The sequence below is a fragment of the Nannobrachium achirus genome (genome assembly GCF_963921795.1).
Source record: "Nannobrachium achirus genome assembly, chromosome: 6".
In the NCBI taxonomy this organism is placed as follows: Eukaryota; Metazoa; Chordata; class Actinopteri; order Myctophiformes; family Myctophidae; genus Nannobrachium; species Nannobrachium achirus.
This window is the reverse complement of record NC_137815.1, coordinates 44346575-44358997: the sequence shown is the minus strand read 5'-3', so window position 1 is coordinate 44358997 and position 12423 is coordinate 44346575. Positions and strand designations below refer to the sequence as shown.

General features: G+C 40.8%; 1 protein-coding gene across 1 annotated transcript in view; it reads left to right on the top strand.

Moving 5' to 3' along the window:
• snta1 (syntrophin, alpha 1) overlaps positions 1-12423 on the top strand; it is a 76804-nt gene that overhangs the window by 10928 nt on the left and 53453 nt on the right. The window contains exon 2 of the mRNA XM_080727269.1: positions 4956-5141. Coding sequence (XP_080583395.1) covers positions 4956-5141 — 186 coding nt within the window. The remainder of the gene's footprint in view (positions 1-4955; positions 5142-12423) is intronic.

The following is a 12423-nucleotide window of genomic DNA, read 5'->3' as shown; positions in this document are numbered from 1 at the left end:
CTACACTGATATTGCAATACAAGTTTCCAGTGGGGTTTACCTTACACCTGTGATTCTGGGTGCATATGTAGACAGACTGTAGACCTGATTAGGCCTGCTGCCTGATGGACCTACTTTTCTCAATACAGAGGTAAATTGTATAGCGTAAAAACAAATTCATCATACTGACAGATCTCGACTTGCCCATTGTTGCACCTTGAGCACAGAAAGATTGAAAACCACAGGCCTGCACACTGAAATCCTAAGTGCTACTGTCCGTTACTGTGCATGGTTTGCACTGATGTCCTCGTATCTTAAATTATTCCCACATTTGGTTGTGAGGCGAATGATTCTAATAATAGTTCACAGAGAAAAAAGCAGGTATTCCTCCCACCAACCACAATGCCAAAACTTGTCTAGTATGTCTTCTGCACTTTGCACAATACATTAGAGGGGTCAAGGTCTCAGCCAGTCTGAGTCACCATCTCCCTCCCGAAACTCCATCACCTGGTAAACAACTGTCCATTGCTATTCAGCAGGGGTGGAAGAAGTACTATAATATATATTTATTTCTACTCAAGTGAAATTAGCAAAGTCTGCATTCAAAATGTTACTAAAAGTAACAGCTCAATCTGTGAATGGATGCAGTGTTTGTCCGGTGAATTTACATTCAGCGAGTGGACCTGTTGATGGCGCTTCTATTGTCGACAATTGTGGTGCCTCCCCTCCTCACGAGGTGTTTGAAGAGAGAGAGAGAGAGATAACAGTCAGCTGAAATCCATTTAATTCGACTTCTTATTAGCGTTTTGAGTTGGAAATATTCACCGATTTAACTTCCCTGATCAATGGCTCATAAGCGACACAAAACATAAATGTCCATTCTCTATGTTTTCCTGCTCGGAGGATGGTTCGTTTTAAAAAAAGATTGCATTTGATCCTTGCATCTCCCTTTAAATGTGCCTCTACTACCCAGACACCACCTGTCATGTTATGAACCGGCTATTCACCTTCATGTGTGAAGTGTGAACGCTTCTGAAATGGTCCACGTTACATTATGTGAAAGGCCTACACTGGACAATGTTCCCCACTTGATTCCCTGGACATTTTCCAGTGTTTAATGAGAAAGGGGCTATAGTATACATACAGTACATGCGTGGCACTACATACATACCTATAAATACTCATTATGCATAATGGCCCATTTCATAATACTATTATTGTTATTGGATTATAATTAGTAATGCAATGCATTGTGTTCATCACAGCAGCTGGTAAAGGTGGTACTGACTTTAATTACTGAGTACCACAGAATTGTACTTAAGTACAGTTCTTTAGTAAATGTCTTTAGTGACTTTCCATCACTGGCTGTGGGGGTGAAGTCATTTCAGTGAACAGTTCACAGAGAAAGAAGCTTGTCTTCCTCCCTCCAACCAAAAATGCCATGTCTTCATTAATTCTTTTTTACTCAACTTTTTCCAGACAGAATTTTCTATGAGAACAATATCTGCTCTCGATCTAATTTAGAGATAAAAAAAAGAAAAAAATGTTTCAACGCCGAATCAGACCATTCCTCTCCCCTCGGTCCCTGAGGGTCAGTGGCATTCGCACAACACAGACTGCCCGTCCGTCGCCGAAGGCGCTCGTTTACCTCTTCTCCACTTTGCGATTACCCACAATCCATCAGCAAGGGTCAAGGTCTCAGTGAGTCTGAGTCACCAGCGGCTCTTTTCTCTCTCAACACTCCATCACCTGGTAAACAAGTGTCGATTGCTGCGGCGCTGTACAGTGTGCAAGTAAAGCACTCGCTTCCGGGCCACACAGACACATTACTAGTCATAAACCTTGTAGATCACGCTGAAGGGAGCAGACAGTCTTCCACCGAGGATTGAGCAACCTGATTTATAGTGTACTTTTATAGTGTCCGAAAATGGCCAATTTATTTCGTTTTTTGGAACGTTGTGAAAGTGTAGATTAGCTATTTTCTGCACGCAAGTTCAGTATAAGTATAAGTTAAGAACAGACAGACCTCGAGGGGTGCTTTGATTGAGATTCTTAGGAGAGGAACTGCAGCTTTTCTTTCTTTCTTTCTTTCTTTCTTTCTTTCTCTTTCTTTCTTTCTTTCTTTCTTTCTTTCTTTCTTTCTTTCTTCGCATTTCCTACCCCTTTTTTTCAGCTTCATCCAGTATGGAATGGGGGCTTCATGAATTAAATGCCCTGGGGTCCACACGAACGCCACTGAGAGCCGACCTGTGAAAGATACATTCGGAATTAATTTGATTTAATCCTGTTTTGGATCGTTCCTCACCGTCCTGAAGGCCAGAGACCAACTACAGTTGACATTATTGACAACATTTGTCATGGAGAATGGACGCCCTCAGGAAGATGGCAGATCCATCAGCATAGGAACTGACCTTCATTAAAAGAGTATTGAGAGACAGAGAGAGAGAGATGGGGGCAGAGAGAGAGGGAGAGAGAGAGGGAGAGGGAGAGGGAGAGAGAGATAAGAAACTGCAGTAGTTACTTTGAGAGGGTATTGGGTAATAACTGTCTGGTGCTGTCCTCAAGTGCTCCTTTAGTTGTAGTTTTGGCGACTGAAGTTGTCTTATTCAGAGTGAATAAAAGTTGTAAATGACTCTGCTGCGTTTGCAACAAGTTACAACTAGTAATCTTTTTTTTGGACAGATACTGTGTATTGTATAGTCAGAGTGGTATAATTGTTTAGAAGTGTAATCTTGTATAGTAGTGTACCGTAATGTACATGCTTTCTAAATTCTCAAGAAGGTTTGTTAATGGATTTAGTTGTTCTACATTACAACTACTTCTACAACTAAACAGGGAACTTTGACAATATTTAAGATAAATCCTGTTGTTCCTTTGTCATTTTATGTAGGCTGAGGATTTACAAAGTGCAGATAGAGCGAGCTCTTGGCACACACACACTCAGAAGTGTGGTGTCAGATTGTTTTACTTACAACAGAATGAGAGGATGAACATTTAATATTGGTTAGGTTCCCTTTTAATGTCTCATAATCCACATGACAAAAAATCTGCAATCCACTGCCTCAAATTCATAGTTCAATTAACCAGAAAACATTTGTGTCTGCCTCAGTTTAAAACGGCTCCATGCCCAACTAAAAAGCTGTGTCCTGTTGGGCAGGGCAAACAACAGTTGCTTCTATTTCAGTGTGCTAACTTTCCAGTAAGAGAAAGGCTGTATTTTCCATTATTGGAATCCCCACCAATGATGTCATTGGTAGGCAAATTTCCGTACCGTCCACAGCCCACCTCTGAGACACAGTGTGGGTAGATCTTATAATGAGCATTTAGTGAGGACCAATTCTATGAAGATAAGCTCGAAATTAGGTTCATTTTTAATTCAACTTAAAGGGGTATTTCACTTTCAAAAAAACTTTTGGTAATTTTATCATCTAATCAGGCTTTTATGAACACCCTGAACAGTTTTAATTAGCTTAATTGAATATTTAGATATTTGATGTAAATGTTACCAGGCCCTACAGGCCCAGGGCCTCTCCCCACACACAACCATTGTAACTTCAAACTTCATTTTAACCATGATAGATTCATTAAAAACACCCATTATTTTTTCTGGTGACTCATACTACCCTCTTAATATGTGAGCAGGCCGTGTTTTTCCGATAACATTTTTCATTTATTTTTAATAATTATCTTTTTGTATTTCATTTTTTCCATTTTTCCAAATAATTATTAAAAATAAATGAAAAAAGTTATCGAAAAAACACGGCCTGCTCACGTATTAGGAAGGTAAAATGAGTCCACAGAAAAAATAATGGGTGTTTTTAATGAATCTATCATGGTTAAAATGGAGTTTGAAGTTACAATGGGTTTGTATGTGGAGAGAAGCCCTACCACTGCTCCCTGTTGAAAGTGGAATATCCCTTTAATTCAGTTTACAATTTAAACAAATGGTTTAAATTTAGTTTCATTTGTACACTTTTGGAGTTACAAACTGATACATTAACATTAAGGATTTTACTGTGTAGTATATACCGTAAATACTAGGCACAAACTTGACATGACAATATTGTTGACTTAATAGTCCATGGATCCCATAGTTTGGTTGATAAGTGCTCATGAGAGTAATGCAAAAAGTAAAAGTAATGCATGGGAGAGATTGAAGTGAATCCAGGGACAGGAGAAACTTATCTGGGCAGTGGTGGAGCCAGACCCTCTGCTTGGAGATGGACGTTTTGTGGACACAGCTGGACTGGAATATGATGTTCCCAGCGTCTGTGGGTGCATGGATGCCGGTGCTTGAGCCAGAAAAGAAGAAAGATCAGTTGTTAGAAATGCTCATGAAGGATGGCACAGCAGCATACGACTATGTTATGGGCTGGTGGTGTAGTGGGTGGTGCATTTTTATTTTTGTCGCGCATAGATGAGTGACATATGGGCGAAAGCCGGGTGGTGGTGGGTGGTGTGCTTTCCATTCCCATTGCAGCAGTACTAGTGAGGGTTGTAATGGCCATGCAGGGTAGCAGTCTCCTGTGTGGAGCCGGGCATTTTATGCCCTACCGATAACAGATTTGAACTCGGGTTTCTGGCGTGATAGTGGAAGATAGCGCCTGTCAGGCAGGTCCTGGAAAAGACATGCTGTGATTGGCCAGAGGCACTTATAGTGCCAAACATTATTTACTATCTGTCCCATTCTGTCCCTATCGGGACATAATTCGGGTCCATTTGGTTTCATTTTACGCTCTCAAGGTTCCATTGCGATCTATAAGTTACCAACTCTCCATCATTCAGCTGGGGACCACCTGGTGGTCCCTAGACGACCACTGCAGTTGTTTTATATCCTATATTAGAATATCCTAGATCAACCAGCGGTAGACGTCACAAACATAACACGCAGACTCCACGCCAGACTCTATTCCATTCCTTTTATTTCTGCCTTCAGCGTCTTAACATTTTTTTCCCCCCTTGTTTGTTATTCAAAGGTGGGAAGGAGAACAAGATGCCAATCCTCATCTCCAAGATCTTTAAGGGCCTGGCAGCGGACCAGACGGAGGCCCTCTATGTCGGCGACGCCATCTTGTCTGTCAATGGCTACGACCTGCGGGAGGCCACACACGACGAGGCTGTGCAGGCCCTAAAGAAGACTGGCAAGGAGGTCATTCTGGAAGGTACAAAATAACCCCTAACCCACTGGTTGTCAACCATGGGGGGTCCCCAAATTATTTTGGGGGGTCCCCAGATGGTTAACTTAATGTGCAACACACTAGTTGTCCATGGCATAATTAACAGGTGGTCAATGGGAAAATGTTTTAAATATATACACAAACAATATATTTCTAACTTTGTTAAATGTATATGAGTGTATCTACATACTACAGCTGCACACAACAATTTCTACTGAAAGACTGATAATTTCAAATTCATAAATAAACGTGTGTACCTTTATACACATACTCACGCAGACACGATCAGAACATACAGAAAAACAGAATAGGTGAGAAGAAAATAGAATTTTGAAATCTCTTAATTATTTGGGCATATTTCTCCTTTAGGGTACATGTTATGGGCGAGACAGAGGATCAATGCATTTTGCATCAAAGCTTAGATCAGACTTCCAGAGTAGAGCCTTAAGTACAGGAAGAACCCCAGGCATCTTATCATTTTGAAATTCACATACCGTCCAAGCAGCAGCTGCCAGGGGAGTCAAGAAATGATTTTGTCGACAAGCAACACCATTGATCGTACAATGGAGTTTGGACTACAAATTACTCACTCACTCACTCAACGCGCACTCAACGCGCACTCACTCACTCACTCACTCACTCACTCACTCACTCACTCACTCACTCACTCACTCACTTACGGTTTCTTTATTATTTGCGCCAGCAGAGTGTGCAAGTACTGCGTTGGCTGCGTATGTATGTATGTATGTATGTACAGTATGTCGGTGTCCTTCTTTGTTTAAGCCCGTAGCCCAATCAGGGACCAGCATTTCTGGCAACTTCATCATTAACAGCTAATGAGGGACAGCATTCCTGGGTGATGCCAGTGGTGAGTGCACCTCATGGCGCACTCTGCTGGCGCACAAGTAGACAGAAGACAGAATGCAGTTCTAGTTCCTTCTGTGTCTGTCTGATTGAATGGTTGATTGATTGATTGATTGATTTTATTTGCACCAAACGGCCCTGAATAAAATGCACCTAAGGCGCATCACAAAACCCCCAAAAGAATCAACACTGTTTGACAAACTCCATTTCTTTTTTTCCCCAGTTAGTGGCAGTTACATAAGAAATCTGCCAAATGTCTTCTTCCCACACTTGTAGCACTAACATGTGTGTATGGCATGTGAGAAACTGTGAATGGTAGTTTGGATATCTGTGTGATTGTTTGTGTGTGTGCACTTGTGACAACACATCACAATGCGCTGTGAGCTTGTAGGCTATTTTCACTAGTTTTGTTCGGCGAGAGCTCAAGACATAATATTTCTCTTTTGGGTCTCGAGCTAAAACCTTTTGGAACCAATGCTCTATCGAGCCTACATCTTCCCAGCGAGTCATTTTGGCAGAACAGACTTTAGATCAAGGCTGTTGCCAAACATTTACATTTACTCTCTGGTTTTTAAATTCCTCAAAGTTTTTTGTTTTCATTTGAACTTACAGCTCAGCTACCAATGTGCCAACATTTTGTCTGCTTTTCCTTCTCTGCGTGTTCTGTACATCAAAGGTCATGTTTGGATAGACACCCATCCACAGGGGCCAAGCACAGGCATAATACTGCAGCTATGTTTGCTGATCTGAGTCCAACATTCCCTGTTGGAGCTCTGGAAGTCTTTTACGACTGTAACTCTTTGAGACTTATGGGAGGGGAGTTTTTAGTTGTCAAGTCATTGTTTCTCCCCAGGGTATTTTGATTTTAAAACAAGGTTTATTTTCAATAGGCTCAATGCACAGCAGCCATATTGAAAATACTTTGTGCATCTTCCTTCATAGATGTTACCAATGATACTAACGAAGGCTCTGTTCCATTCTGGTCAAATAAGAGTCAGGGTGATGATATTGTGCATGTTGGCTCACAGCAGTGGGTCACAAAATGTGACATCCAAAAAACATCTGTGCCAGGTTAAAAGTGGCGTTCATAGAACGCAGCAGTGGTGGAAAGTCACTAAGTACTGTTCTGAAGTACGATTTTGAGGTATTTGTACTTTACTTGAGTATTTCCAATACTTCTACTCCACTATACATCTCAGATCCAAATACTTGTACTTTTACTGCACTACAATTATTTGAAAACTTTAGTTACTAGTTAATTTGTAGATTTTAAATATTATTACAAAACATACTTCAGCCCTATATACACTTAGGCTATTTGAAAATAGCAGATCTACTGTGAGCTTGTAGATCTGTTATTTTAAAATCATTTCATACATTTTGCAAAGATGAAATAGAAGATTGCTGCTTCACGAGTTATTTTACTTTTGGTACGTACATTTTGATGCCAATACTTTTGTATTTTTTACTCAAGTAAATTCTGAATACCAGACTTCAACTTGTAAGGGTGCCCTCACACCAAAATACCTATGAGAGTGGAATCCACGTTCCGCCAATGCATTTCATTGATAAGGGAGCGTTTCTTTTCAGAAATCCTCTGCTGGCATGAAACCGGTTCACACTCATTGAAATGCTTTGGCGGAACGCGGATTCCACTCTCATAGGTATTTTGGTGGGCACCCTAACAGAGTATGTCTGCATTGTAGTATTCATACTTTTACTTAAGTAACAAATGTGAGCACCTTTTCCACCACTGGAAAGCAATGCATTGCATCGCTTGCCGCTACAAAGCCGTCCGCGTGTGACAGAGGTGATACGGTGTCGATGGCGCGTCCAGCGCGCTGCTGTAGCCTGGAGCTCTTCAGTCAGCGGAGCAGATGCTCTTGGAGCCTCAGCCAGGGGAAATCACTGCAAACCCCCCGCCTTACACTGGTCCACACACTACAGGCAGGCAGGAAAGTGTTGATATCAGACAGCTCATCCTGCACTGCGCTGTGATCCGTCCTGTCAGGAATAATTTCATGGCTCTCCCCTCGAGGCTTGGAGTTGGAGGCTGGCTGAGTGGATAGGGCTGTGTGTGTGTGTGTGTGTGTGTGTGTGTGTGTGTGTGTGTGTGTGTGTGTGTGTGTGTGTGTGTGTGTGTGTGTGTGTGTGTGTGTGTGTGTGTGTGTGTGTGTGTGTGTGTGTGTGTGTGTGTGTGTGTGTGTGTGTGTGTGTGTGTGTGTGTGTGTGTGTGTGTTACTATACTTTGCCACAAGCATAGTAGAGTTAGAGAAGAAAGAAATTATGAGGACCGTTTTCTTGGTCCTCCTGACCAGAAATGATTGTTTTATGGTTAAAGGACCACCTCACCTCTGGGACAACCAGATCTTAGGTTATTTCTTGTGTTCAATCTGTGTTTTTAGATATTTTAGTATTCCAGTATTTGCTTCATATGACCAGTTGTTGCATGCTGAAATACTAAAATGTCTAAAAACTAGGGATGGTCCGATCAGGTTTTTTGGAACCGATCAGCGAGCACCGATCACAAAAGTTTGATCACCCGATACCGATCAATCACCGATCCGATCAAGTTATTATTTATATTTTCTAAATGTTAATGTTTTAACTTTAATTAATTCATTCACTCATGAATTCATTTATATATTTGCCTTATAGTTATTTACCAGCATTACTATGTATTTATTATCATAGCAGTAACTAATTATTCCTTCAGCACTGTGGAAATCAATACCCCAAAATGGCCTCAAGTGGGCATACTGAACGGCTGGTTGATCGGATGCACCGATCCGATCGGATCGGTGAATTTACCTTTTGATCTAAACCACCGATTATCGCCGATCACGCTTTGATCGGCCCGATCCGATCCATTGCCGATTGATCGGTAACATCTCTACTAAAAACACAGATTGAACACAAAAAATAACTCAGGATTGTGTTGATCGTGTCCTAAACAACAATAAAATAAGATCTGGTTGTCCCAGAGGTGAGGTGGTCCTTTAAGAACTATATACAAATAAACTGCCCCCCAAAGATTGTTAGGCTTACAATAATAATTAAAAAAATATATTCAGTTTGGGATTAGGATTAGACATTTAGAGGTTAGGTTTATACTTATAGGTTTCCCTTTTAAACGTAAGTTTAGACTCACAACGAAGAAATAGCTGTCAAATAAACAGATCTTAACTCTTAACAACAAAGAAATAGCTGATCTACGCCCTCACAATGCCTCGCTGTGAGCTTGTAGATCTGCAATTGTCCTGCTATTTTCAATGCGTCCTAAAATGTTGATGTCCTCTGTGGGAGCCAAGTTTGATTAATATGATTATTTTAATAATTACTGCCTTATTTTGTGATTTTGTATTTTGGCTTACAGTTAATGTATATTGATTTATGCAATTGTGAAATAAGCTAAGTTAAAAGTTAAAAATACATTAATAATTTGTTTAATTCATGGTGATGTTTTAGGTAAAAAAAACAATGCTGTACTGTAGCTTTAAAAGGGAGCTCAGGTTCTGTAACAGAACACATTTTTTGAAGTAAACATTTTTGTGCTCTTTTTACATCGGAGTCCTTTGAAGTCTTTCTGCTCAAGTATAGAAAACATGTCGCTGAGCTTCAACCACACACATCCTCAATAGTATAGTAATGCAAACGCGTGCGTGTGTGTGCGCGCACGCGCGTGTGTGTCCATGTGTGCCTGAGTGGAACTTGTGAACAGCAGACGGGAGTAGAGTGGAGTGGAGGTTGGGTGTGTTGGTCATGGCTGGCGTGAAGTTTGTACTAGCATTTGGATTAGAATTCAGATCCTTTTCTTTTACATTGTCATACAAGCGTGACTGCGTGTCCATGCGTTCAAGCGTGTTTTAATGGAGGCTTCCCTTTACTGTGTATATCATATACTGTGTTTATAAATATACCAAACTAAGTTTGATATTTGAGGGTGTCGGGAAGAGGCTAAGCTATGAAAACATGACTCTTTCACTGAAATTACATGAAATTGCTATTTAGCCCGCAGTGCTTTAATTGGAACCTGCAAATACGGGGAAAGCTGCTATGTGAGGTTCAGCTGCGTTTTACTTCCAACACCGATATCTCACTCAAGTGGCTTCTGCCCTCTCAATGTCAGTTTACATAGTGTCAGTAAGTCCTCTTATCTCCATATTTTAACTTTGTATGTTTGTTTTGCAAAAGCATGCCTACTTTGTTATCTACAACGTCACTCAAAAAGTATCAAAAATAGCAGTTCTCTTGGCTGTTTTGGAATTTGAATCCTGAAAAGTAATAGTTTTCGACTATGAGGTTTCAGCCCGACAGCAACAATATGGACATTACCTGTATATCAAAAATGCTGTACCCTTTTTCTCAGCACTGCAAGACTGTACTGTATAAAGCCAGAGAATCAGCTTGGCAATGTGTCAACATTTAGCTGGCCTGCACCACATACTGGCTGATCACTAGAGGCAGATTTGTTGCTCTTTAAAAAGTTTATATGATGAAAGTCCTTGGCTGCGATCATTGCGTCACTACATCCATCACGTCCCGGATATGTCATACTTTACAACAAAGTGCAACACATTCATCTATCAGAACTTTCCAAGGTGTTTGTAATTGAAGCTGTTTCCAAGGCTTCTGTTTCATTACTATAGACGTCTTCACACTTGACAACATAAACATTCTAAAATATGTCCAAGTTTAGTATTTCCTGTTGCAATATTTGTGAATGTCAGTGGCTGGCAGGAAATAAACTTGGACCCAAGTTGTTCCCTAGCAACGCAATTCCGACAAGGATGATAAATTATTCTTTCAGAAGTTCTTCTTCAGAATCCGGCCATATTAAAGTTTCTCTTTACAAAGAAGTTTTGATCAGGGCAGACTTATATTTAATTTGTTTATCACCAGAAAGTTGGTCTCTCAAGACTCTGTCTAGGCTCACCGTGACAATTGTTGATGATCATGAAGCATTTGACCGGAGAGTTTTCACATTATAACTGCTCAACTGAAGCTTCAGTGGGTTTATACAAAAGCCTTTTATGTGTGTTTACACATCCCTTTGATCATACAATGACCCCCACCCCCACCCGAGGTTTCCACGCTCTACATTTATCTGGCACGATCACTGGAGGTGTCCTTCACTTGGGAACGATGCCGGTTGGGAACACAATGATTGACTGATGGAATACTTTATTAACAGTTTGCAAAAAGTACAAAAGGTACAGTTATACAAGAATGCTAAGGATAACACAAAAAAGGGCTTGTTTCCATTGTTGTCTTGTTGTATTCAATTAATCAATGCCCCTTTGGGTATGCATAACTGTTGTACCTGTTGTCAGAGGCACCTGTTGTATCTGTTTTTAGTGCAGTACCGATTATGATAGAACAAGATCTCCATACATTGGCATAAAAGGGACACAGCGATACAGACAGTGATATTTTTGGATTTTCGATTCTGGGCAGCCGCTGGTTCTGGGACCGAATCGTTCTCATCAGACACATCACGACGTCCATGATACACACTCCAGGTTTGAGCCTGACTGACAGACACACAGAGATTCCATGCAGTTATTATAGATAGATTTGTGAAACTGTGAAATAGGGCTTAGTTTGTATTCATCATTACTAAATAACACCAAACTTTTGCAGAGAGATAAGAGATGATAACACATGCTTGCTATAGAGGCTATCTTTGGATGGATGGATATGAATACAGGTGTGCCTTGAGGACATTCTGTCCCCCCTTAACGTTACGTCATGTATTGTGAAGCACTGACAGCAACAACTACAGAATATGTCAGTGCGGCAGTGCCCTAGTACCGTATATACAACCACACACCTATGTTGTTTACTTTTTGATAGTCCATCAAAGAGTGCCTCAGCATCCAGACTTTCTCTGTATAGTGGTACTTCTCCACAGAACACTGCATTGCGATTTGTGCCGTTTCGATCACAGAGATCAGACAAGCAGGGACGAGTAAGTTTTGATGGCTTTCCCTGGAAGTGTTACAGAAGGAGTCAACTACTGATTGATGGAGGGATGTGATGCATGGTAGTCTTCCTGACTAATATTTCATCAAGCTTAATTAACATGATTTAAAGAGATATTTCACTTTACAAAAAACCTTTGGTTGTGATTTTGCTGAAGTTTTTTTGAAAGTGAAATATCCCTTTAAAATGTATTTGATCTTTGGGGTCATCAACTGAAGATTAGAAAAGATTAGAAAAGAGAGGATGTGACTGAAACGTCGCCAGTTCAAATCCCTGGACTGGCAAAGGGAAATTGTCAGCCCTCTACCAGAATGCCGTTGTGCGAGTAAGTAAAGGCACTGAGAGAGAGTGCTTTCACTTGATCGATGGCCCACTGTATTAGAGGGCTTCTCCCAGATATCAGCGTGTGAATGTTTGT